At 36.3% G+C, this 27,867-nt stretch overlaps 1 protein-coding gene across 24 annotated transcripts in view; it reads left to right on the top strand.

The window, feature by feature from the left end:
- Positions 1-27,867, top strand: part of WDR64 (WD repeat domain 64) — a 71,429-nt gene that overhangs the window by 30,325 nt on the left and 13,237 nt on the right. For 22 of the 24 annotated variants that reach the window (XR_010358866.1, XR_010358865.1, XR_010358864.1 and 19 more), the window contains 11 exons: positions 11,730-11,856; positions 13,859-14,007; positions 15,025-15,148; positions 16,437-16,606; positions 18,404-18,580; positions 19,511-19,641; positions 20,913-20,990; positions 22,676-22,766; positions 24,164-24,206; positions 25,281-25,414; positions 26,780-26,885. Coding sequence is in view for 18 of the 24 variants with exons in the window: in XM_064413686.1 (XP_064269756.1) it covers positions 11,730-11,856; positions 13,859-14,007; positions 15,025-15,148; positions 16,437-16,606; positions 18,404-18,580; positions 19,511-19,641; positions 20,913-20,990; positions 22,676-22,766; positions 24,164-24,206; positions 25,281-25,414; positions 26,780-26,885 (1,330 nt within the window). In the remaining 6 variants the exon portion in view is untranslated. The remainder of the gene's footprint in view (positions 1-11,729; positions 11,857-13,858; positions 14,008-15,024; positions 15,149-16,436; positions 16,607-18,403; positions 18,581-19,510; positions 19,642-20,912; positions 20,991-22,675; positions 22,767-24,163; positions 24,207-25,280; positions 25,415-26,779; positions 26,886-27,867) is intronic. The other 2 variants (XM_064413688.1, XM_064413703.1) reach the window with 1 other exon arrangement.

Raw genomic sequence — 27,867 nt, 5'->3', positions numbered from 1 at the left:
ATCACTGGAAGTGTTAAGAAACTGGACATGGCATGTAGTGCCATGATCTGGTTGACAAGGCAGTGCTTGGTCAGAGATTGGACTCAGTGATCTTGGAGGTCTTTCCAACCTAAATGATTATGAGATTCTGTGAAATCAATGTTAAAAATTGAAGTAGGAATTTATTTTTGAGTAGGTACTTCTGATAGTAATTTGCTATCACTTCATTTATTTTGATAAAAAAGGTTTAGCTTAAAATTTCCAACATATTTTATGTTGAGAAGTTCCACAGCTATAGTGGAATTATTTCACATATTATCTTCACAAATGTGACAAAAGAATGCTTACAATAGTAGATATTAACATTCTGATAATTTCTTTATCAGAATTCTTTACAACTGGCAGATTTAAAACACAGCCTGTAATCAAATGCTTCATTCAGTAGTGAACATCGGCAAAAAATTTCCTACAGTTGTTTTGCACTTCTTTCTTCCTCTCAGCTTACTAAATCCATAGGTGGAGTTTTTCTGATGTCTGTATATATCATGTTCAGCTATTGATCTCTTTCTAACCAGTGTCTTTTACAAGGCTTACTCTTCCAAAGCATTGACCATAAACAGGAATGCTAATAAAATCAGTAATAACACTTATTCCACCAAATATTGCAAGATTCTGCTGGAAAGAGATGGGTATACGGGAAGTGATTGGTGGAATCCTAGTGTTGGTTATTTATATGGTTTGTCAAAACGAGACTTCTCAGGAGAGAATAAAAACTTATATAAATATGTGCAAAAATAAGAGAGAAGCCCCTGAAGGAGTAGCTGTGAATGGCTATAGAACTCTTTCAAGGCGGTCCAATGCAATATATTCTATATTTAACACTATTCAATATCCTTATTAGCATCTACAATGATGGAGTGGTTAGGATAGGTACTAAATTAACCAGTTACACTAGACTAGTTAAAGCTGCAGGTCTTGAGCAGAAGTATTGGAATTCCGAATGGTCATTAAAATTGAAGGTATGATCATGAAAAATAGCTTCTATAAATCAATGAGGACCTAATGTAATTAGTTATTAGATCCTTCCTTCTCAAAGGTCTCCAGTTTTTTATTGGGTTATGTAGGAAATATTGCTGAACTATTTGTCCTGCTCGTGTCACTCCTCTGTTATAATTGCTTACCACTGCTCATTGTGGTGGCAGTAAATACCTAATTTTCACTTTTTTAGCCTTATTCTTAAAAAACCCTGCACGTTTCTAAAATTAATACTAGATGAAAGTAAATTATCAAAATTTCCCATCTTCACATAATCCTGGAGCCATAACCCTTCCTCCTTCCTCACTTCTATAAATCTATACCTGTCTGTTCTGTAGATAACTCTGTAGTTTTGCTGCAGACATACATTACTGTGAATTAAGGAGGGTTTTGGCAGATAGCCTCAAGTTCTACCTGTAGGAAAAATGAAGTAAGATGTAAGACATGACTTAAGGGGAATGAATGAACATTAAGATACTTACGAAAAAGCCCCTGGGGCAGTAAATGTAGAAGATCTTTTGAGGGCGTTTCTGGGCTTTTCTATGATTCAATATGATGATTTATGAGAAAGCAAATTCTATTTTAAAAGTCTCTAATTATGTGGACACGTGATCTTAACTAAATATAGCTGAGTAGCGCCAATGACATCAGTAAGACCACTTGTAGCTGCAATTGAGTATATGAAAGTTTGTTTTAATTAAAAGCCATGTGTGTTTAAATAGTGCAGTGAGTTATATAAGGCTGAAATTACACTTCTCAAAAAAAGTTTTAAAAAAGAAATAGACATAAATTCCTAGGCTTTCAAGTGTCAGATGAATCTTGTGGTCATGGTGAAAACTATATCAAAAAAGAAAGAATCTCTCTCAGAGAAGTCTAAAGATAGATTTTCAAATAAAGTGCTTATCATCCTGTACCTCAAATATGCAATCTAAAGACGATACATGTTATACCAAATAGCAGAAGGAGGTCAGCTATAACAGGATTGCTTCCAACCTGCTTAAAGCACATTTGTGTTTCACAGTCAAGATCCAGGAATTAGGTAAATGTGTGCAACTTATAATGATACTTTAGCATTTAATTTGTTTCCACCTAAAAAACAAAGACCAGCTTGCTTTTCAGTCTGCCTAGCATAAAAAAATCAAAATAGTTTTCTCTGTTTTGTTTCCATCTTTCAGTGACTGTGATGCAGGAAGCAAAGAAGCAAAATAAGGACAACCGATATATCTTTACTGAAAATAAGTTAGAGACATATCAATTATCTCATAGAAGCATTGTATCCTAGTGAAACAAAATCTCTTTATATAGATTTTACAATAAATGTTTGACAGAATAGCAGAAGTAGAGGAAAAGATTAGGAAAATTAAACTTTTTCAAAATGAATACTTTTTCAAAACACTCTTTCAAAACCTTCCCAAAACTGAATTTAACCTAAACCATATCAGCTATCCATATTAAAATAAAAGCTCTTTTATTGTGCCATTTTCAACTAAAGTTGCAAAATAAGGTGAAAAGTAGGGAGTAATTTTTTTAAATTAAGATCTGCAGTTGTTATGTTTGTTACATAATGGTTACGTTTGAAGATTCAGACTGATTTTATACTTTATGTCTATTTTTCTTGAACTATATTGAAAAGTTCCTTGTAAATATACTTTTGTGCAATGTAAAATGTGCTCACAAGAATGCCTCTACAGCCTGTATGCAACTAATTCATTCTATGGCATTCAAAAGTAAGGGATCACATTGGCTTTTAGTCTCAGATTTGTGCTGCAGCAGTGCGTTGCAGTCTGAAGAAGTATTGGCTGAATTAAGGGCTCAAAACCTGCAGTGAATGGTTTAAAGATACCATATATCTTACACATCTATGACAAGAGTGCTAGGGGATTTATTTGGTGTTATTAGTCTTACAGTTCCATACTACAGAATGCAAATATATATTGTGGTTTATACAAAAATGTAAACATTAACAAATCTGAAACCATGGTTTCATGGCACTAGTGAAAAAAAATTAGAGATCAGAGGAGATTTGTATTATGGTGGAAGAGCTAGTTTAGAAGATTCTTAACTCTAACAGACTGAACATACCAGAGCATGAAAAAGAGAATAGATCCCAGGAGAAGGGGAGGGATGCATCACTGTGTTAACTTTGTGAGGTAGAATCCAAAACTGCAGATCACTCAGCACGCCTTGGCTCTGTGCAAGCCCAGCTCAGCAATAACAAAAACGTCTCTATGTTATCAACCTGTGTTCAGCACAAATCCAAAATACAGCCTCATACCAGCCACGGGGAAGAAAATTAACTCTACTCCAGTCAAAACCAGTACACTTCACTAGATCAGTACTGCTTCTGTCAGCAGAAGAAACATCTGAGCAGTGCTGTCTTCTTCTTGGAGCAGACTTCTTGATTTACTCTGTGGCATTTTGGGCAATATGGAATACAGCTTTCTGGAAAGCATTAAAGAAACCTCTGTGATATTTAATCCAACTGAAAACAAGTTGTCCTGAGCCATTAATAACAAAAAAATTAAGGAACAATTAAGGAACTATTTTGGAATTTGAATTTAAACAATTATTCTATTTAAGAAAATTAAGATTTCTTTAACTATTCCAGCACATAAGGATTTTGTTTGCTCCAACATTATAAGGATTTCTTGATAGGACTAATTATTAGAAAAACGTTGTCAGGCAGCTATTAAAATCTTCTAATTTTCCTATCACAAAAATTAAACTTAGTTTTTTGGGTTTATAACATAAGAATTAGGCAGAGACATTGAATAGTATATAATTTCTGTATGAGTTTTAGTCATATGAATTAATATGTCCATGGTAGTGACATTGAAGTAGAGGGGAGGGCCAACGCAGGAATTTTTACATTTCTGTGTTGCTGAACTTGCTCCAGAGTATAATATTCACGGAAATAAGTTTGTTCCTGATCTTGCAGTTTGTGAATACCTTGGAGATAACAGTTTGCATAGATACAGTTACAGCTGTAGTCCACAGCCATATTGTTTTCTTCAGCGGATCAGTTACATGAATTTACAGGAAGATCTGAAATATTGATGTGATCTGTGTGCTCCTAATCATAGGAACATTCTCTGAGTCTTGTGTTGAGATTTCCCACAATTGAGATTGCAATTGTATGTTAAATTATATACCACACACCAACATGAACTCCATTCATCACAATTACACTTACAGTGTGTCTGTCTTGACTTACATTTTGGTTGAAAATATTTCCAAAAAGTAATTACTTTTAAATTTGTCTGAAGATATTAACTCATCCCTTGTGTCATTGGACCAAAATTCAGACTCAGGTTGCATATGGACTCTTTGCTAAAATGTCAGCATGTTATAGGCATCAATTAGATTATTGGCATAAAAGTAAAAGCATATGTATATGACTGTAAATGCAAATGTATATAACTCTTTGATTGAAATTATTCTGCAGAAGCCACTAAAGCAGTTTTCAGAAAACATTTTTTCTGAGATGACTACCAAAGCCTATTTCTAGATTTATTATTGTAATACCATTGATATTTATCATTTAGGAGCTACAAAAAGAGGAATGAGTGATTATTTCCTACTCCTATTTTATACCTTTTCTCTACAAAGTAAAATAATATGGCTTATTCAAGCACTGAAGCAACATCTTTTTTATTGACAAAAAAGCTGGTAGAATATATTAAGTCCTTTAAAAAAAGCCAGCTTTGGGCTTGGAATTACAGCTAAGCAGCATCCTCAGGTGCTTCAAGATATGCTCGATAGACAATGAATTATGACATCAGTTTGATGTTTCAAGCACACAAGGCAAGATTGTCCTGTATAAAGATGCTTGATCTACCACTAATGCATTTTTCTACAAATACCAGTACTCTTAAGTTAATAGAAATTGCTATAGTTGCTTGGTTTTTGGTTTTTTTTCCTGTTGGGCCCAATAAACAGAAGAATTACTTTTACAGAATGTATGGAAATATGAGAACAGTCGATGGGGTAAAGAAATAATGGAAAACTGACTTGATGCTTCAGCACAGATAGAAGAATACTGCACAGGAAATCTCTGCTGTGTTTATTGTTTTCCTCTCCTTCATGTGACTCAGTCCTTCATTGCCCCGTCTCGCTATAGTTTGCCCATTCTTATTTTCATCCTGCATCAAGAAACATTTATTTCTTTTTTTTTATATTGCAGAACTGATTTAATGCATTCAGGAAGAATCAAGGGGAAAAAAGCCACTCATAGGCACAGGGGTATTAAGCCTGGAGATGTGGCAGGAAGCAGACCATTATATGAAAGATGATCTTACACTCTGTCAAAACAAGGAGGTTAAGGCTAATGGCAGAGACCAGACCTGACTAGCTATTCCACACTGACAAGAGCTATTCCAAGAGGAATAGCTCGTGTACTGAAAGGCTGTGAAGCAGTGACAGCCACTCTCTCTCAGTGCAGAGTGGGGATTCACAACTTGAACAGTGTAGGCTACAATTTCATGTCTTGCCTGCTTGAGTTGTCAGTGGAAGTCAGAAAGCCAAAATTTACTTCACCAGGTGTCTGACTGGTTTTACAAGAACATCTCAGTGGTGGGTTTGGTTGAATTAGACCACCTGAGTGAGTCAGAACAACATTTGATCCTACAGGCTTCAATTAATAGAAACAAAGTTTTGTTTGATGATCAGTAGGGCTAAGATAAGGACTATATTCCCAGTCTTTAAACCCACTGTACAGTATCATTTGTAAGCAGAAACCGCTTGTTTTAAACAAGTGAAGTCACTGTTCTTTTGGTTTTTTCTTTTTAAAAGTAATTTCATTTTTGGTAGCTAAAGAGCAATGCACACATTTACACATGTGTAAATATGTACTCAGGAGAGTAGTGCAATAAGCAGGAATTTCTCATATCTTTATTCTGGGCCATGGGAGAGTTTCATTCCTTTCCTAATTTCTTCAAAATCTAATGCAGCCAACATGATGCAACCACATCAACATTTCCGTGCTGAAATTTGCCTATCCTAAAGTAACTCTGTTGTACATATGTTAGCTTTATTCTTATACAACCCAGGGGTACATTTTTAGCATTTCAGAGAAGATAAAGGGAGGTAAGATATGTTATTAGTTTTTTCATTTTCTGACTTCTGCAAATTTACTCAACCCTTGATGTTATCAGTCTCCTGTCCTCTCTCTCCTGATCTGCTTAATATCAGCTGGGCAATATCCCTGTGGGAAGTCATAAGTGTCTTTGTCAGTCTGGAACTGAGCAGGTGATTGTATCAGTGCCTGTTAGTGTGAATGTCTGTCTAACCAGTTCTGAAAGCACATGATATTGTTATAAGGATATATTTATCGTACAGTCATTTTTCTTCCTGAAAAATGAGAGCAACCCGTCTGGAAACACACTGCTCAATTTATGTCAAACCATTGCTAATCACGGCTGTTACTGGAATGTACTGTATAACAATATTAAATTTAATCTAAATAATTTGAAAAAGAGGCACTTGAGAAATCTGTTCCAGTCATCCTTCACAAAAATTATATGGCCACATCTATATCAGTCACATTTTTTGTTTACAGCTGTGAAACCACAATTCTCTTACTGCTGTGTCTTTATTCTCTTTGATTTGTTTGTTTCTTCCAGATATTAAGAATTTTATTCTTCTCTTATATTGCATAATCCTTCAATAGCACTGAATATTCTTCAGACTTTTCATATAAGATACCCAATTTTCTGTAATTTCCTGTCCCATTTTCTAATATTCAAATCACTCTGTGCCTTAGATAGCCCCAAAAAAATACCAAACAAAAAAACCACTACAAAAGCCTACGGAAGTCTCAAGGGAGATCTCTTCCATGTAGATAAATATTGAAAGAGGGAGTGTAAAGAAGATGGTGCCAGGATCTTTTCGGTGGCTCCCAGTGACCAGAACAAAGACAATGAATACTTAAACAGGAGATTCTTTCTTCTAGAGAAATAAACATTTCTTTACTGTGAGGGAGACCAAGCACAGACACAGGATTCCCAGAGAGGTTGTGGAATCTCTGTCCTTGGAGATATTTCAAATCCATTTGGACATGGCCCTGCTCTATATGGCCTAACTTGAACCATGGTATAAGACAAGGTGATCAGCAAAGGTCCCTTCCAACCACATTCCATGAAAAGGCAAAATTACTTCAAAAATTTTATCTAAGGTGAGAGAATCATTCTGAGATTGGTTGAAAATTGACAGGAGGAACCTGAGTGGTTTTTAACTCTTCTGATTCAGATATCCATGGGCAGCCACCTCTCTTCTATACCTCTAGTTTCCTGTTTCTGACCCCCACACCATCTACATGTCCACTGAAGCTGTTCTCCAGAAGTGTTGAGTGTTATTTTGTATTTGCAGTGGGGATCAGGTATGTCTATTGTCAGCACATCCTGCACACAGTGCAAAGACAAGGCATGCAGAGCATTTACACCCTCTTTATAATAGCACCCAGTAAATATCCTTCAGGCTCATTACTATGTAATTAGACTCACTACTGCATACAACAGTTTGATTTCTTTCCAGCAGCCCTTCAGGTTTGGAAAAAGTAAGTAATTTTATATACTGCCCCATTAATGGTATTATCTGAGAAAGGGATTTGAAATCCTCATAATTTTGAACTTTGTCAAGTTGCTATCTCAGTAAGGCAATAGGTACAGTCCTGGCTGCTGCCCCACATTGCATTAATATGATTAGAACTAAATCCTCCTTGCCTTAACCTCAGAAATAATCCCATTGACATCCATTTGTTCCTAAGTCTTCTTACTGTGACAGGGCACAGTAAGAAGTGTAGCACTTTGCAGGATCACCTTCGGAGATCACAAGACACATATAGACACTCTCTGCAGAAAACTTAAGTGACACAGTAAGCAGAACTGCAGTTTGACATTCATGCCTGGTGATTTTTGTCTTTGAAGCCTCAGACATTCTATATGAATTTATGAATTTTTTCACTTAGACCATGGAGCCTTAAATGACCCTCTCAAACAAGTGAACAGGGTAGCAAATAGGAGCAGATAAACTAAAGGCTTCAACAAAAAATCCACCTCAATTGTTCCTTACTCTTCATGTCTATGCCTAGAGTGAATACTGTGGCTAGCACAACTTCTTTCTGCCCCACAAGTCGTTGGGTTTTGGATTTTCCTGCTTGAGTGTTTTTTCATAAGTCCTTTTAAAGACATGCGGTATCACCATTCTGCAAAACTGAGGAAAGTTGACTTCTTCAAAAAACAAATATTCTTTAACTTTCAAAAAGTATCAGCAGAATGTGAGAGTTTGGAAGAACTAAAAGAAGGTTACTGTTTTCTCTAGAGAGTTATTGAGATATTTCTCATAGAACAGCATTTTAAAGTCACTTATTCTTGCTAACAGAAATTGGAAGGGATTATGTTTTGATGGGGGAAGGGGGAGGAGCAAAACCTGAACTTCTTTAGTCCTTATCTATTTCAGTTAATTACAGACAGAAGGGAGAACAGGATTTGCTTCTTCCGAAGTCAAAGCGTGTTTCCACAGTAGTGTCTTCATAGAAACCTGGCAAGAGATAAATGTTCCCAAGCCTATACTTTATTGTACTGAGACCAAGTAAAAAAATTATTTACCAATTTTTCTGGCCTTATTTCCCATCTTTTTTCTATTTCCTTCTGCTCTTCACGTTTTAGTTGTTAAGATCAATCTTTTGCCTTCTGTCTGTATTGAGAAAAATAGGAGAGGTGTGTGGCTGGTTTTACGTGCCCATGAAACAAAGGCTTCAGAGCCAATGGAAAAGATTGTTCAGACTTTTTTCTATGTTCTGAGTTTTAGAGCTTGAAGGAAGGTTGTGCTCAAGAGGAAAATATTTATGAATGCAAATATAGACATTTAAATTTTTCAGGGGATGTCAGAAGGCTCAGAGTGGGTCTCAGTGGCAAGAAGTTCCACTGAATTCTGGGGGGATTCAGTTCCCAATTTTTTTATCAGTGTCTGTGGAAATTCCATCTGTAACTATGTGATTTTTCCCTTGGTGTTGCAGCCAAGATAGAGGAAAGAAATGCAGTGTGCATTCCTTGAATGCCCCTGTGCACCAGACACCAGCTGTGTGGAGAAGGCTGGTCACAATGTGGGCACACAAGCAAGTATCACCTCTGCTAACTGTTAAAAAAGACTGTCTGTGGGTCAAAGACAATTCTGCCAACAATTAAACCAAACAAAGTTTCTCATTAATGTAAGCTACTACTGTAGAAATAATGTTGCTGGAAGTAAAGCTCAGCTTTCCCTATGAAGTTGAAACAGGGGGTTGTTTCAAATATCACTTGAAGCACCTTCTTTTCACATTCCTTCTCCTCTTTAATATGTTTTGTTTGCTTGTATGTAGTCTGTATTTTGCATTTCAAAAGACACAGTCCAAAAGCACTTTCCCATAAAGAATATGCTCTCTGAGTTTTTCAGGGATTCCTGGTATTTTTCAGGCTGCTGTGGGAAATTCTCCAATAAATAAGTAGGACAGTAAAGTTTGTATTAACACAACACTCCTAAGGCAATTGCCCCTAGCCACTTCCCAGTTTCTAAATAAGCATGGCTTTTGTTGCCTCTCTTCATGCATGGATTCGTGCACAGTCTGTGTGCTGATGCAGATGAGCAGCACTGACATTGTGTCTTGCGGCCATGCTGGTGATGCCATGTGTGGGAGTTACTCATGTGGAACAGTGGTTTATGTAATCTCTCCATCCCTGCCCACAGGCTGGGAAAAGAAGGCAGCCATAAGGCAGAGAAGAGATTTATGAATGCTGCAATGTATCTAGGTTTTTTGCTGTCACTTTAAGTGACTGCATTTTCTTAATGTGCTACTGGCCTTAACAGCTGAAAAAGCAGCAAGAAATAGCACAGGAAGCTCTTACTTATATTCTCTTGTGCTATAAAAACATCTTCTCTCTTTATTGCCTTGATATTATGTCAAACCTATGTCTCACTTTTTGACCAGTTGAACTTGAATAGTCCATTACACTATTAGAATTGTCTTTCTTCATTTTTGTTTTGTGACTAACACTGTAACAGATCTGGTTGATGTTTGTGGGAAGGTTTACCTTTGTTCAGTGACTTATTATTTTCACCTGATATCTCCACAGATACCTACTTTTACTTAATTTTCAGCTCGCTCTTCTGGTTTTACATGCTCTAATTGTGAGTGCACCAGAATTGAGCTTGGAGATCCACCTATGATATTGCCCTAAATTGCTCAATTCTCATAACTGATCCTTCTTTCAGTTTTTGCTGGTCTACTGTTCAGCTGGATGAAGGGCTTTGTGATTTTTTTCCTATTCAAATGAATTTCCTGTTTCAAGGCTTCTCAATTACTGTTTTGCTCTTCATCGGCTTTAGAAATTGCATGTCTGAGTAAACTCTGAAAGGTAATCAGAGGTCAATGAGAGGAATGTGATGGACATGGTTCTTTTGACTCTGTACTGCGTCAGGGAAAATTTATTCTCAGTAAAAAGTTCTTTAGAGTCCTTTCTTTTTGACTTTTCCTGGAAACAAAATATTAAGGAGAAATTTTCTTCTGCTTAACATTCTGAAACACTCATGTATGAATTTCTCTCTGGTGCCAAAGGTGATTTTTTTTAAACACTGATTTGATGTATCTGTTCCTTTTCTTCCCTTCCTTTTCAGAATTCTGATGGATCCACTGTAACATCCTTTAAAATCAGGTTGTGACTTTTGTCAAGGCCCACAGCGTTCAGGGTACTGATGAGAGTGTTGGTGTTGTACCGACATGTGTCTTTGTGTTAAAATCCCAATTAAAACTGAAGCCATAACAATAGCACAGTTGAATGAATAAAAATAACTTGCACAAATGTCTACATACGACTCACCATTATTGCAGCTGAATAAGAATTGCAGGCAGATGTGATGACAGAATAACTTTTGAGAGCATAGTAAAATTATCTTGCAGAGAAATACACCACACTAAAGGCCATGGGATCTGAGAAATTAAATCATGATTTATTGAAGTATTAAAAATAGTTTGCATGGTATAGCAGTAAGTTCAACACAGCTTTTGATCAGGCAGGATGAAAAGTGCTGCTAACAAACAATTATTCTGGATTTTGAAGCAGATGCTGTGCCTTCTTACTTTCAGGTTCATTGAACCTGAAAGTAAGAACAAATATATCTAAATACATCTAATGCTATTTACAGGATGGTACCCTGACTGTGGTCAATAGCATTTCCTTATAGAGGGCACAAGAGCTTTATATGCATAAAAATAATACTTAGGCAGTGTGTTCTGATCCTGATTTGGTCAAACATCTGCTGTCAGTCAAAGGAATTTCTTTATCCAGTGCCCCCCTGAAATTTGTCTTTGTATTGTTGCACATCATTTCATACTCCATTTCAAATGCAAGTTTTTTTAACCAGTGGCATTTATCCGTATGTTACAGAAAAGTACAGAACACAACAGAGACATCTTTTCATTAAGGGTTAGAACCAGTTTTTATGAGATCTGGTTCTGCTGTGGACTTCTCAGGTCAAGACTACAAAATTCAGTCTTTCTGTGCATTTTATCCTTAGTGAAATGTGAATAAAGATACCTTTGATATTTTTCTTGCTCATTTTGGGATGTACCATTTTTAACAATGTGTTCCTTGGAGGCTATAATATTTATGTCATAGAAACAAAGTAATTGAAAATCCAGTCAGGATACAGCACTAGATTTTCTCATCTCTCTCCCCCTCTAGGTTTTTCGAGTGTGGGATATACAGACTCTTTCACCACTGCAGGTCTTCTATGAAGATCATGGGACTCCAGAAGAGATGAATGCCTTTCCCATGGTATTTGACAATGACCATGGCCTGCTTTTCACAGGTATGTTATTGCAGTTGGTGTGGGAGAGCATGCCCCTTCTCTTAGAATCCAGTTTTCTTTATGATTAAGAAGTTGAGCTGAAGTTGAGTACACGAGTAAAGTATATGAGACTATACAGAATACTGGGAGATGAGGGAATTGCCAGTTAAGACTGTCTTAAAGTGGGTTCTATATGGTGCTAATTTCAATATTGAAAACAGCATGAAAATATGCAGCATGGGAATTAACAGCAGGAACCAAAGGAAATGAGAAAGGCTCTGAAGGCAAGGTGAGCCTCCCACAGCAAAATTAAACTACACAGATTGTTATATAGACTTGTAATTTCTTGAAAGCTATTAAGTTATTGATCTCCTCCTAACTATTCCTCCAGGACCCGCCTCCTGTTTGGAGATGAAAACAGCAGCATTCAATCTCTGTGGAGTCCTCACAAGTATATTCAAACTCCTTCTTTAATTCAGTGGCTAAAGCTCAAGTGTCAACAGACACACTGTCCAACTGATCAGGAATAAAACATTGTGGGAACTCAACCTGGGGTTCCTGGACTCTGTTTCCTGACTTTGTAGCAGGGAGCCTGATACCTCTGAGGGTCCAGAGCTTTGCATTTGTCACTAAGGATGTTAGCCTTTTATATCTAAGGCAGCGAATCTTGAAATCGGCAGAGTTTGTCTGCCCCAGAGATGTAGTCACAGAAAGAGAGGTTTGAACATGTTCTGAGGCTATAGAGACCTGACATGTACCAGGAAAATAAGGTAATTGTCTTTGGAGACAGCTGCTTCTGTCCTTGGATTAGGAACAAGGCACAAAGCTTGCAAATCTTGTCAGATCTAAGATGAATGTGAAAAATTTTGTTTTCAGTGACCTGATGGCTTCTACTGAATTTTTTAATCACTAAAGGATACAGATACTGTCTTCATTTCAAATTTATGCTTGTGAGATTTTCAAGGCTTAGCAATGTTGGGAATTTATACAGGTCACTCCTTGACAAAATGAAGTAATTTGCCAATATAAACCATGGTTCTGTAAGTGCCTAAATATTTGTAAAAGCCTGGTCCTAGACTCTGTTAACGATTCCATTAAAAGCCTAAGTGAATGTTTCCTTGCCCCCGAAGAGGGCAAGAGACTGAGCCTGTGTATGAGTGAATTCATTTTCATTGCTATGTACCTGGCTTCCCAGAGGAGATTTTCACTTAGTAATTCACTAACATTCATAAATCACAGCTCACCTTCATGCTTCATTTGAATTTTGCCATAGCTTTCCTTCTGTGCCTGTTTCCAAGCTGCTGGCCTCTGCACCTGGATTTATGCCAAGGATTAGGCAATTTCCTCCTTTGCTCTGGACTCACTGCTGCTCCTCTGCTGGTGGATCAGCAGGGATACCAGAGCAGGGATACTGGAGCTGCAATGGGAGACTGCATATGCACTCTGGCTTGAAAGCACTGTAGAGACCTTGTCCTTTCTTTTGACTTTTTGTCCCTATCTGCCTCTGTCTTTGCAACCCCTGATCTGAGAGCACTGGAAGGTGTTTGGAAAACGTCATTCAGAACTGCAGAGCTGTGTAGAGAAGGTACTGGAAAGACATCATCATTGCCAGCAGATAGAATTGCTTTATCTCTAAGAAAGCAGAAACCAGAATTTATTTCAGTGATAGATCTCCCAGTTAGAGTTTTATGTATTTGGGCTCATTCCATTTCATGCCAACCAACTCTGCAACTAGGGGATTTATAGCTTCTACTAATTTGCAGTCAAGATGTCAATCTCATCAAAGGTGGGCTGAGGACTGTGTAAGACAGGTAAATACTTGGCCATTGTTTGACTGGTACTTTTTGGGGATGGTGTGAGAATGTTTTCTGCATCAGAGAACATGAGTTCTCAAAAACCAGACAATATTCCATATCCTCTTCAGAAAAACTCGTATGAACCCAATGGTTTATGTGAAATCTTTTAATTTCCAGGAAAATTATGCACAAAATGTATGTATTCTCACTTCTCTCACCTTGTGCAGGTTCAGATGTCATTGATATTTATCCCCTAGCTAATGTGACACAAGATACAAAAGAGTTGCCTCAGACACATGAGAAGAGCCTCAACGTTCTGCTTTACAACAGGGCTTTTCACCAGATTCTCAGCATTTGCACTGAGTCAATACTAAAGGTGAGTGTAAGCTATCACCCTTTATTACAGAAAATCAGAAGTCTCAGCTTTTGTATTCAGAATAAGTTTTCAGGAAATTTGATAAATTACTAATATTTTTTATTCAAAGTGTTGCTATGTGGCTATTTTTGGGGTCCAAAGAAGTGGTAGCCATAAACCCCATTTGGGTTCAGAAAGTCCAACTTTTCTTTTTAACATAAATACAATCATCTATGTAAATCACTACAATAATCTACAATACATTTTCTACAATAATCACAAGAGGTACTGAGAACCTGTAGTTTTCACCAGCTGTTGGTACATTGGATGGCAAAATCTGTAAGGAGAGGTAGTATCTTTTATTGGGTCAGTTGGTGATGCATGGCATTCCTGTGGAGAAAGGCTTGTGTAATGGTTTCTCCAGTTTATACTCTCTCTAAAGATGTTATTTGTCACTGTAAACTTAGACCACAATGGCTGCAACGCCATTACAATCACAGGTGATTTGGAGGACTTGGTGCTACAGAAAATCAGATTCCAGTGCATATGAAATCAGTAGCTACTTGACAAATCTAGTTGCATCTGAGCTATCCCACCTACAGTGACCAAATTTTGTACTTGCATTTCATTAAAATGTGTTGCTTAAATTTCTAAAAGAATTCAATAATGATCAGAGATAATTGTTTCTATGGTTTTGGACCAAATGTTTATGAAAAGCCTCATCTGTATATTCTGCACAGAAACTATAACTCAAACAATTCATTCTAGTAAAATTTATTTTCTTTCAAACTGTAAAAACACTTTATATTTAATATCAGTTTCTCTGATTCAAAAGGGTCTTTATCATAGCATACATAAAAAATAGAGCTTCCCCTTGCCTGGGTGGCTTCCCCAGAGAGAGGGACATTTTCAGGGAAAATACACTGGTGTTTCAGTAAAAAAATTTGCTATCGGCCATAATTTCTCCTATTACAGTAGAACACATTGTGTGATCAGTTTTAGAGGATGTATTCAAAATAACTAATATTAATTTTTTAGGTCTGGGACCTAGAAACAGGATCTCAAATATATCAAATAGAAGATGCTCATGGGCTGAATACTGAGGTGACCTGTGCAGCCATTGAAAGAAATGGCATTTATCTTGCTACTGGGGCATGTGATGGTAAAGCAACTAAATAATTACTAGCTTTTTTTTTTTTAACCTTTACTACTTTTTATTACCTTTTTTTTTAAATGGCATATTACATTAGCAGACAGAACTCTTTGCTTTGACTGTTTCAGTGACAGAATTAATTTCTATTGCACAGCTGTCAGTCTGTAGAAGGGCAGGGTGGGTCTTGGTTAGGTTCTCTTTGATAGGTGGTTCACAGAAACATCATCTTGGGCTGCTTGGGCTCTGGTTCTTTTTTAGCCTATTACTCTTCGAAAGACTCTTCAAAGCTCTTGGTCTGAAAAGTTGTTTCCTCATAACACTTAGGACCTAGATGTATAACTAAATGGCTGCAGATGAGGAATGGTAGTTCTTAAATTTTCTAGTCTCTAAGCTCAATTTTATTGTGTTGGAAGTCATTGAACACTAGAAGAGATAGAGAGAGAGAGAGAGAGAGAGAGATGTAGATGTAGATGTTTCCTGTATTTTTTATGTCTGTTATTAAGGATGCATGAGATTTAGGTAATGTGACAAGACCTCTTCAATACACAAGTGCCCATTGAATTGTGCAGAAAGCTTTAATAATTTTATAATCTCTTAACTTGAAAGAATAATTCTTCTTACATTAAAATGCTCAAGAATACACACCTGAATTTCTAAAATATGTGATGCTTATGAAATCTACTTCACATGAAGAAGAAATTTTGGCCTTTCCCACACAACATACTGGCTAATATTCTTGTTTCTGCTTGGGAGCAGAGACTGCACCCTTTATGGATTTTAAGACCACAACAGAAGATGAATGTTGTCAAGTCTTACAAAAGAAAAGTCACATGTAATTAATTGCTTTACTTAAGAGAATTCCATAGCTCCTTCTCCCCAGTAGCTCTCTGAGATAAATCCAGCAATCAGGTCCCTGTGCTCATTGCTGTAATTCAGAACGCAGTCTTCTGCTGGATATCCCACACTCTGATTGCTCTCTGAAAATCTTATTCAGAAACTGAAAGATAAGCAGAGACCTTTTATCCTGGGCTGCACAAAAAAATAGACATGGAATAAAAGATGGAAAATTGAGAGGGTAGTGATGTTTTCTGTTAAGTGTTTTTGGTCCTACAGCTGCTTTGCTAAGAAACACACAGTTATAATTTTTGAAAGACTGGTGACCTAGTTCTTGACCAAAATTGGATTTTCTCTTTCTTTCTCTTTTCCCTGTTTGGTCTTATTTAAGATTCTGAATTTGCAACACAGGTTATTGCTTAAATCTCATTCCCTTTTCTACATTTTTGTCATCCCTGTGTAGGAACAGTGAAAATCTGGGAGTTTGAAAGCGGGCAAGAAGTTAAAGCCTTGCATTTAGCGGAACACAGTGAGGATGAGCGTCGTGTGCTGAAGATAGTATATTTGAAGGCTGATGAGGGTCAACATGCACTTATTGTTTTGGAGCAGAGAGGGAAGATAAAAATCATTCAGGTTTTTCAAATATGTTTCTTTTTTCCCATTAATTTCATTTGGTAGCTCCTTATTTCTGAGGTAATATAGGACTTTTTTATTAATTAGTAGGTAAACTTCTAGAAACTGTCAAGGAACAATCTACTCTTCCAATGTAATCTACTTTTTCAAGGGCTTTAGTTTTTTGCCCTTCTGTCTAGTGTTAAAATGTTTATTAGTTCATCACTGATTTTCAGCATTCTCATAATTTTTTCCTTGAGTTTGCTTTTTCGTTTGTGATTGAGGTTTCAGTAGTGACAAATCCTTTGAGGTAATGGCTTTAAAATATTCGTGTTCTTACTACAGATGGTGTTTACTCTATTTAAAGAGCTTCTTAAGATAATATTTTGATGAAAAGATTATTTTATTTTATTTTTGCTTAAAATTAATAGATTAAGACAGTGGATTCTTAGGAACTGATACCAAGAAACAAGGCAGTAATAAATCAGATTGACTTGCTTAGCTTGATTTTGAGCATCTACTCTGTGTTCCTTTCATCTGAAACCAACAGGATGCATTCGCATCTTACAATAATCATGGCTTAACTTCTTAGACAAGCCATATTTCTGTGGAATTACATTCCTCAAATTGTAATGTTTAACTTGCAACAAAACTCTGAAACTTTAAACCTGCTGTGTGCAAGGTATAAAACATGGGTTTGGACAGATGATATATGTGAAAAAAAAAGAAATATACAGGCTTTCATATCAGTAAATAATATATTATTTTGAGCCTGCTAATGAAAAGCTGCTTTATACAGGGTTTTCTTATGTTATTCAGACTTTTTTGGAAATACTGCACCACACTACTTGCTCCTCAGTTATTACTGAAATTATTAAACAATCCATTAAGTGTAAATGGTGTAAATGTAACCTTTGACATAGAGATTGGTGAGGAGTTGAGTCTCCTCCAAGTCTTTATGAAGCTAAGTAGATTAATACTGTTTCACATACTACATTTTTTCCACACGTTTTTCTGTGATAATGAGAAATATATGTTGTTTTATTATTAGCTTTTCTAAAGGCTTTAAATATAGTAGTTAGCAAGGTATTTGGGAGTTGCAGCCCAAAACAGTTCATTCTTTGCAGGACTCTACTATATATATATTTGAGAGATCTATATCTCTCAAATTTTAGTCCTTTCCTAAAGGTATTTCTTGTTTGATTAACTCAATAGCATAAGATTTACTAAAATGGTAATTATTACTTCATTCTGCAGCCCAAGACATCTATGAAAACAGTAGCAAACCTAAAAAGCTGATTTCAGTAACACTTCTCAAAATGGACAGAAATGTCGATGTCAGAGCAGGAACTATATACTGGAGTGAATCTGTTGTAGTTGGAAAAGCATCAATGCCTCTAGGCATGATGAGGAGGAATCAGAGACTCAGGGCTTTAGCTCAGAACTGTAGCTTCTCTTCTCACACAACTGGAACAACCATCACTTTTGCTCCATGTTTTGGTAGATATGAAATGGAGAGTAACAATATTTGTGAAATAAGCAGCTAAAACTAAGGAGGCAACTTACTTTAAGGTAGTTAAAGTGAGTAAAATCAATAGCTCTGAATTCCACAGCTGTGCAGCTTCTAATTTAACAGCAGGCAATTTAAGGGGATCTGGCATATGTCTAGATGAAACTTCAGTTTGCTGTTTAGTTAATACCTGTAACAGTTTTTGTAATTTGTCAAAGAAAACAAGCTTTTGATACACACTTGCTATAATTCTTTATGAATAGAGAAATGCTTTCCTTCCTCTTTCATTAAGTCAGTTATTTTAATAGGGTGACTCAGCGCAAACAGATCTATATGTCACATGGGTGCTTCCTGAGATAGTGCCATTTCCACAAAGGAATCCAGTTGTGTATCTGTCACTGAAGCCTTCCTCCTTAAAAACACAAGATTTTTTTCCTGAGATTCGGCTTCTATGCAACACCAGTTCCATGAAAAATGATACAGAGGTGAGAAACACTTCAAACTTTCACAACATTTACAGATGATTAGAAAGTAAAATGTTTACTGTGCTCACAAGGATTTAATGTTTTAGCAACAGGACAACAACCAAGTAATTATTCCCCACTGTGGTCCCTTACAACCTTACATGTTCTATGATTCTGTGATTCCAAACTTTTCAGTAAACTGAAATAAATACACAGAATAAATCATGTTTCTAAGGGCTGTATCGTCCTAGAAGTCCATTGCATGGTTATCACCATAATTAAGGAGTTGCTGTGAAGATAAACTTCACATTCCTGTACAATATAGTAAATTGAGGTTCTCACATAAACACCTCTAGAAATGAGATGTCTTTCCTCTTATAGCTAGGCTGACCTTTAGTAGTAGTGGCACATAAAGATCAAGCTGAGTATCAGAGTGATTCCATTTTCTCCTCTTACTGCTTCAGTAAAATAAAATGTCAAATTTATGCTTTAATTTAACTTGAATAGTCCACAAGACTTAAGTTCTGTCTTGTAAAATTTCACTGACTCTGTAACAGGTGTGGATGGTGTTCATGGAAAGGTCATTATATCTCTGCTCAGTAACTTCTTCTTTTAACTTGATTAGAATATCTCCGCAGATACCTAGTTATGATTAATCTTCAGCCCTTAGCCTTGTTTTCAAATGCTCAAATTGCAACTGTGCTGTAAAAAACAAGTCAGGTTAGAGGCCCATCCCCTGCAGCAGGGAGTCTCCCAGTACTTTCACTCCCTGTTTCCTATGCTGCTTCTGTATAGCTCAAATACAATAGTACTAAAATAGCATCCCATATGCAGTTGTTGTAGACACTGTCAATTTAGGCATTTTGTTTGATTACCAGTTAAAATATTTCACCGTCTATAGTGTCCTTCTCTTACTCCTACTCAATTTTTTTCTTTTAATCTTCTTTGTAGACTTTTTTATCTTCTATGGATATTAGGTGTTTTGATGTTTTACAAGTAGAAGGAGGCAAATCGATAGCTACAGGAAGTGCCAATGGTGAAATAAACTTGTGGGATTTTGAATCTGGCTCGGTGAAATGCCTGTGAGTATTACTTGCATGCCTTTTGATCTCCAGTATGTCATACAAATTTTTCAAGTGGCTTACTAGAAATTCCAATATGCCCAAATATAAAGGGTGATTTGCAAGCAGGAATTAAAGTAGCAATTTATGTTGTCCCTCCTCCCTCCCACTTCAAATTACTTTGCTAGCTAGTCCTGACATTGCAAGTAGGAGAAGTGATCAAGAGAGTCATTTGGGAAAGGAATTATATAATTAAAAATAATGTTTTAACGTAACTCGGCACTGCCACTGAAGGAAACTCTCACTATGTAAATCACTCCAGTCATTGACTAGAGGCTGCTACTGAGCTGTAGAAACATCCTCATTTTGGAAGTTTGTGTTTGAGAGGACATTTGGAAGTAATGCTACTTCAGATGATGATTGCAGACGTTCTACATTATCAGTATCTCGATCACTGTCCATACCTAGAAGACTAAAAATCACAGTCAATGAGGAGAAACCTGATGTGATTTTGGAGGTTTGAGAGTAAAGGTCTTTCAGAGAAAGTGACAGAGTGTTTATAGGAGGGTTCCAGATATTCTTATGCCCATTAAACTGCTACATCAGTAAACTGAACAATGGCAATATGTCTGGTTAGACTGAGTGGAGCAGCATAGCAGTATTCCTGTGTTAGTGAAGGAATGCATGACTTTTAGGACCATACAAAGTCAATATTTAACTGTCCCACCCAAGAGTCGCACTTCATCCTTGACGTGTAAAATTGGCGAGTTTGTGAAAAGGTGAGATGAGTTTTCTGCACCATGGAAAATAATCCAAACTTTACTGCAGTTCAAATAGTAGCTCTTTCTTTATATTTTCTTCCCCATATATGAGGCAGCCAATTCATATTGATGCATGGAAAACAATGTTAGTGGAGTACTTTACCCAGGGTTGACATCACTCTTTGAGTGCCAGGAAAAAGGTGCATTGCTAACATTAACTTAGTTACTTAAGTTACTTCACTTTCCTCTTAACTATTAATCCTCAAAAAAATACTTGGCTGAATGAAATTTTTGTCATTCCATCAGGTACCTGTTTTTCCTGGCACAGGCAGATTCCGTATGTCTTGTCCACTGACATTAAACCATCATAACTGATTAACTGATTCTGAAAAACTGTCTAAAACTTTAGGTGGCATGCATTCTGGGAAATTAAAAGTTTAATTTTTTTAAATTACAAGTTAAATGTGAAACATTTTCTGGAAAAATACACAGCATATCTGACATATTCTTTACAAATATCTTTGTTTTCAGGCGTAAAACTACTGAAGACAACCACGGCTCTGGAGTCAATGCCATATTATTCCTTGTACATAGTGTTTCCTCTTCCAGGTAACTGTGCATTTTATCTTCCTTGGGGACAGGCACAGTCACTTGGAATTTTGTTGTAGTAAAATGATGTAATGTTTCTCCAAGATAGGTTATTTGAATTGAGATTTTATTTGTATTTAATCAATTCAGGTCCCTACAGTTAATTAACTTTCCAAGTCTTAAACTTTCATAATGCTTGTCAAACAATATGATATGTTATTTTTTCCACTCAGCTGTCCCTTTTTCCTCTAACTGGTCTCATAAGTCTCAAATATCTTGAAGAATTCAACAGAAGGTAGCTTTTGCCTGCTTTTGCCCAGTATCAGTTTTCCAGTGTACCATAACTTCTTTTATCTCTGTGAGATAATTGTGTGGAAGCAAGCATTTTCTTTATTTTAAACCTGGAAAAATCCTCCTGCTTTTAGATACTCTCAGCAAAGAGGGAAGCGCATCAAAGCTTGTAGCCACAAGATTCCTCTTAAAACAAGCTAGAAGCTTCCATAGCTTGATAGTGTTGGATGGAAAAGAGAATTTTAGCCGAATATGCACATTTTGAAAGAAAGGCATTACACCTATACATCACTTCAGAAACAATTGTGTTCCAATGGATGTCAAAGGCAATTGTAGGCAGAAGGATTCAGTATGGCTTAAATACTTATGTAGCTTTAAGTTTTTACAATTGGACAGCTTTTTTACTCTTGTGAACCATAAAGCTGGTTTATGGTCCTATGTTGCTTTAAAATCTTCAAGCACCTTATGCTACTTGATATCAATGCTACTTAATTGAACATGAATTCTCGTTTTATAACTACATGATAACGTAATGATTAGTTTAATAAATCCTAGCTAAATTAAAAAAAATAAGGCATGATTAAAATTCCGGAAGAGATTTTTTTTTTATGAATTAAGGTAAGCTTTTACTGTTTTTAAACAGGAGAATCCTACAATGACTTGGAAAATCATACAGTCTTAAGATGTTTTGTATTTACTGGGAAGATACCTGGATAAATTTGACTGTGATCATACACACACACAAAAATGTTCAAGCATGATAGCAAATCTGTAAAACCAAACTCTGAAAATTGCAAAGTTATGGCCACCAGACCAAATTTAAGTGGACTGCCCCAGCTGCATACTTTATAACTATCCCAATTATTCAGATACTCTTAAAAGCAAAGCAGCAGTGATATTAGTGTGTTATGTGGCAAGAACCACTTATTAACACAGTCAGAATTTTTCATGACTCAGAACTCAGAAACAAAACTGTTGATGATCACACCAATTTTTTTTCATTTTCTTCCACAAAACCGCATTATTTAGAGTTTTCATAACAATTTTAAAATAAGCTTTTATGATTAATTGAAAACTGTTTGCAGAGAAAGTACCACGTAAAATGAAAGGGAACAAGCCATTGGCAGGCAGTTAATTTTTCCCTTTCATGCCTTAAGGATGAATACCAATGTTACTTTCCAATTACTATGGATTTCATTAGCTGAAAACTCTTGCCAGGGGAGGTTGGCTGTGTAATATGCAAATACTGCCCAGTTACTTAAAAAATATATAAAACAAATAACCCTTAGTCTAATTAGTCTAATCAGTTTAAGTACTATTTTATTAGGCTTTTTAATGCTAGGTGATGTTGATTTCTAAGTATCAAATAGTATCTTCAAGAACATCTGTGATCTTCAATAATTTCTTTCACACAGGAAAAGAAGTTCCCTGTCCTCTGCTCCTTCTGTGACGAGTGATGCCAGTGCTGCTGCAGAGCACAAGGGAAGTTCTTCAGACCAACATGAGGTAGGTATGGTGGTTTGATGGATTTACTAGCATTCAAACCAAATTTTCATTTTGGTTTTGATTTTAAAATACTGTAACTTACTAAAATCCCTCCATAACACCATTGACAAAACTAAATATCAAGAATTATGAAGAAATTAACATTTTTAGCTTTGTTAAACTGACTATGGTAGTGCATGAAGAATCCTTTGGTAGTCAGCTGGGTCTATGACACATGGAATAGCTATGTATATCTAAGAAAGTGTTTGGCAGATACTTATCACTAGCAATTCTGACTTTCAGATGGGAGTATACAAGGATTCAAGGGGGAAGGTAAAATACACAAATCATTAAATGCTTGAATAATATTGAATAATAGCAGAATCATTTCAACATTGCAGCCATACTTGCTCGGATACATTGCTTACATTCTTTCAAAATAAAGTATCTTCTTTCTTTTTCTTTTTTATTTTTTTTACCATCACTGTATCAGTGTCTTAATCTCTATATTTTTGCTAAGGATAGCATTATGGGTTTTGTGACACTTTTTGCCTTTCTATGCCAGAAGCACATGCCATACTTGCAGAGGAATAAAAAGTAAGTAGGCAAAAGAAGAAAATCCTGCTACCTCTCAGATTCTTACCAGCATGTTGTTTCAGCAGAACATAGCACTTGGATAGATTCCCAAGTGCACATTGGATAATTGCTATCTGCAAACTAAAGTATCCAATACACTGTTCTGTATCCTCATTAGAATAACAAATGGAAAGTGATTTTCAGCCTTTAAAAAGATCCCTGAAAGTCACATACATCAAGCCTTACACATAAATGTGTAGGATGAGATTTGACTTGTCCTCTTCTGAGATACCTCTAACACTCAAGGCCACAATTTTCCCTGCCTTATTTGATTTGGCAATTTCTGAGGTCAGCATACTGATTACTGTCAGCCTTGGGGATCCTCAGAAGCCTGTATGGCAAGGCACAAATGAGGATTTCTGAAAATTCCCTTATTATGAAGACATGCATAAATGTTTATATATGTATAAATGTATTTTTAAACTTTGTTAAGTTTTGCTCAAGGCAGTAACAAGACTATATGCATGTTCTGAATGACACTCTCAAAGAGATCCAGGTTACATTCACAGTTGTGACTGATGTTGCTTGTCTTAAGAAATTAAGACTATTCAGCCAAATTTACATTTAACATGCTCCTTAATTCCCATTGCTTTTGTTTTTTATTTGTTCATCTGTTGGTTATCTTCAAATAAAGTGTTTCTTGTTTACACTCAGTGGAAATTGGAGGAATATTTGAATAATCTAACTAAAAAATAAGTTCTTATAAGTTCAACTAATGGACTGTTCTGTAGTTACATCCAAATTCCACTTCCTGATTCTTACATTTTATCTGTTTCTTTTAGAAAATCGCGGAAAGTGATGAAATTAATACTGGAATAAAAACAGGTACGGAAAGATGTTTTTCATTCTTTTTTGATGTTGATCCATGAGTTCTGCCCAGATTATTGTAGAAACTCAATTTATCAGTTTGTCTGGCAAACTTTGTTTAGAATAATTGGGATACCTTTGGTATGTGGATGACAGATCTCATGATCTTCTTCTCCCTCCTGATTTGCAGTTATTTCCTAACAGCCAGGCCAGGATGCAGGATATGCAAGACCTTAATTGCTTTTTTTTCTCCAAATTGACTTGATAACACTTTCAGAGTTTGGGAATGTCAACTGTACACACTTTTCTTCCACGCAAATATTCTTATTGAAATAGTATAGCAAGAGCCAACTTGAGTCAAGCATCAGTAAATGGCCTCACAGACAAAAGCTTAGAAACTAGGTGAAATTTTAGAAAGAAAACTCTTAGTTACGGTCTGTCCTTAAGAAATCATAATCTAGAGGGAGCCTAGTGCCTAAGAGTTAAAGCTGTGCAAATGAGTTGGTGAATTTGCAAGAAATAAATCCTCTAGATTCTTCTGAATCCCTTAGAAATCCTCTGCTGGAAAGCAAAATTTCCCAGTAATAATAAATTTGATCATCTGCAATAAGGATTTAAGATCAGTATATTTGGGGGGGAAAGCATGCCCTAATACCAGAATATTCCTAAGCCTTGTTGCCCAATGAAATAGACACTCATGTTAGTTCTTGCATCCACTGAATGCCTATGAAGGTCCTGCCAGCATCTCCAGTTCCGGAAAAGTAACAGCAGAAACTCAGAATGGGTCTCTGTGATCATCCCCTTGCATTTAGCAAAAGTTTTCAATTGGAGAAATAAGTACAGAAATCTATTATTCCAGAATTGTTAAGTGTCATGTCATTATTAAATTTCATTGCTGAATTCATTGTTAGATTGTTCCCATTTCTTTTCTGTTCTCTTTATCTATACCTCTAATGTTTTTTGAATAATGCCATCTTGATGATGGGCTTTATTTTCAAATGTAATTATTTTTCTAGTGTTACATAATTTCTGTGCATTGAAAAGCAATACCAAAACCTTTTGAGAAAATATATGATCATTTGTGTTCCAAAGCAGAAGAAACAACGGACTGTAAGGACACCCAAAATCTGGAGATGAATGAACAGTTGTTGAAGGCTAGAGCAGGACTATCACCTCTACTGGCTTCTGCTCATGAAAGTAGCTGTGTCCGCCTGTGGAGTATTCAGGTAGCCAACTGAATGTCTTTGGGAGGGGACTGAGAAGATAATTCCAGTAATCTTTGGAAAATTGGTCTTTAACTAGCAATCGCAGCAGCAGGTATTTATTGCATCTTTTGGTTATCAGTTTCTTCCATGGACGCAAATTAGTTCTGCTTTAGTAACTGCAGCAGGGCTTAATGGCAAGCGGAAAACAAGGAAACATGATTTGAAGTAATTATAACAAACTGAATCTATATTTATGAGAAAGTCTAGAATTTGATGTTTCACCCACAACATTTACCTTCTAAGACAGGATGACAGGCAAGGTAGAGTGTCCTACTGTCAGAAGAGGCTAAATATGTCTGGAAAATTGCCCAGCTAGCACTAGTAGGGGAACAAACCAGGAGAGAAAAGTGTCCTAACACATAACATCTAGAACTGTTATGGGCTTGAAAAGCCAGTCATGCTACCAAATGGCAAAGGCCTATTTGTCATATCACCTCAGATCTATAAGACTTTTCCAGGCATCATGTTACTCCAAATAATATACACAAAGGAAATACAGCAAGAAGGAAAAGTACCATGATATGATTGGTTGATTGTTAATATTGGTCATTGTGGCAGACAGCGATACAGCGATCATAAAAAGTCAGCCACATAAGGCTTTAACAGGAATCCCAGCTAAAGCAAGTCATGGGAAGAAAGATGGTGAAGGTAACTTTGCAGATGTTTTATGTAAAAATAGAAAATTATGGTGAATGTATCCAAATATTGTAGGTGTGAGCTTTGTTGGGTTTTGTTTTCTTCACAGTTGATATATTAGTGTGCTTAGACTCCTACAGGAATCTCCAGATTCATATACCAGTGATGTCATCACTGGAATGATTGTCATCATCATTTCATGGATGACAAAATAAGAATCTCCTTATCAGCAAAACATTCTCCTTCACATCCTCCCAGTCCTGAAGAGGCAATAATGGAGGAAGTCTACCAGTGCTAACTTGAAAAATAGAACAAGTTGGTGAAGGAGACATTATGGGCCCATTTGCAGCAAAAACCAACATTTCAGTAGCAAATGAGGGGCATACTGATGCTATTCCATAGCAAATGAGGGGTAAGTGGTGAAGTAGGGGTAGGTACAAGTAGACTGACTTGCCTAAAGAATTAAAGAGCTTGTCCTTTTGACATACAAGAGACAGCAATCCAGAAGAATACATCTTCGTCATTGGGTAGATTTAGGAATTTACTTCTTAGCAGCTTTCTGAAAAGATACGAGCCCAGTAATGTTGAATAGATAAAATCAATGGCACTCAAATTCTGGTGAATTAATATTTTTACTGTAGGTATTATAAGATAAATATGTGAGGGTTGTTTGTTTGTTTGTTTGTTTAGGGAAACTTGATGAAAGAACTTCTGCCATTTTCAGGACATCCCTCAGGTCCTCTGACAGCACTGTGTACAGACATCTTCACTAAAATTCTTTTGACAGGCAGTAAGGGTGAGTAAACATGTTAGTCATTTTGTTCAGGACAATCAGTAGAAAAATAAAAATATAATGGTGTAAATGAGCCAGAAATGTGGAAACGATGATCCAAGTGCTGCCAGGTTTTCTCCATCAGAGCTATAATTAAATAATTGTAAAAGGTGTTTTGTTTTATAAAAGGATGGTGGATTAAAGTTCAGTGTTATAGTGTTATCAGTAGAATTGTTTTCATAAAAAACATTAACATTTCTTCATTCATATGCCCTGAACATACTTTCTATTGAAATTATTATATTGATCCCAAGGGCAAAGATTACTGCTAAGAACAAGCAAAAATTTCAGTTCCATGGTAATAATACTAAATGAAAAGTTGCATCTTGGGCTGTACCAAGAGCTGTGATTCAAACACTGATACAGAGTGCACAGTAATAGCTCCAGCAGTACACAGCTATATAGGAAGAGCACTTGTCAGTGCTAGCAGCTCATTGCTAAATGAGCTTTAATTCCACATGAAGTCTGGCTTTCCTTTGGCAGAATGTTCAAAAGTTTATCTGCTGTCTGATTCTTCTTCAAACCTTTGGAATCACCTTGGCAATTTTCCATTTCTGTGTCTGTCATAATGTGTCACTTTTCTTTTAAAATACATATTAGAACTGTTTTCTGCCAGCTTTCTGCTCCTATGTGGTCAGATATTGGATGGAGAAAGGGATTTTTCCCCTTTTGTTTCAAAATTGAGCAATAATTTGACTTTTATTCTGAAAATGATGAGGAGTTTCCACTCTTCTGTGATTCAAATGAGTAAATGAGTTCAGAAAGGCAGCATGCACTGAACAGGAATTCAGTTAGTTGTGGAAAAGTATCCATCCTACTACCTATTAATTTTATACTCTCCCTTTGCCTTTTTGTGTTTGTGTCGCTGTGCATTTGCTTTTCATGCTTTCCACACTCTTATCTGCAGTGCTGCTACCAATTTCCTTTCTCCTCTACAGATTTTTCC

The sequence above is a fragment of the Passer domesticus genome, chromosome 3 (genome assembly GCF_036417665.1).
Source record: "Passer domesticus isolate bPasDom1 chromosome 3, bPasDom1.hap1, whole genome shotgun sequence".
NCBI classification, from domain to species: Eukaryota; Metazoa; Chordata; class Aves; order Passeriformes; family Passeridae; genus Passer; species Passer domesticus.
This window is presented reverse-complemented; position numbering and strand designations above follow the sequence as displayed.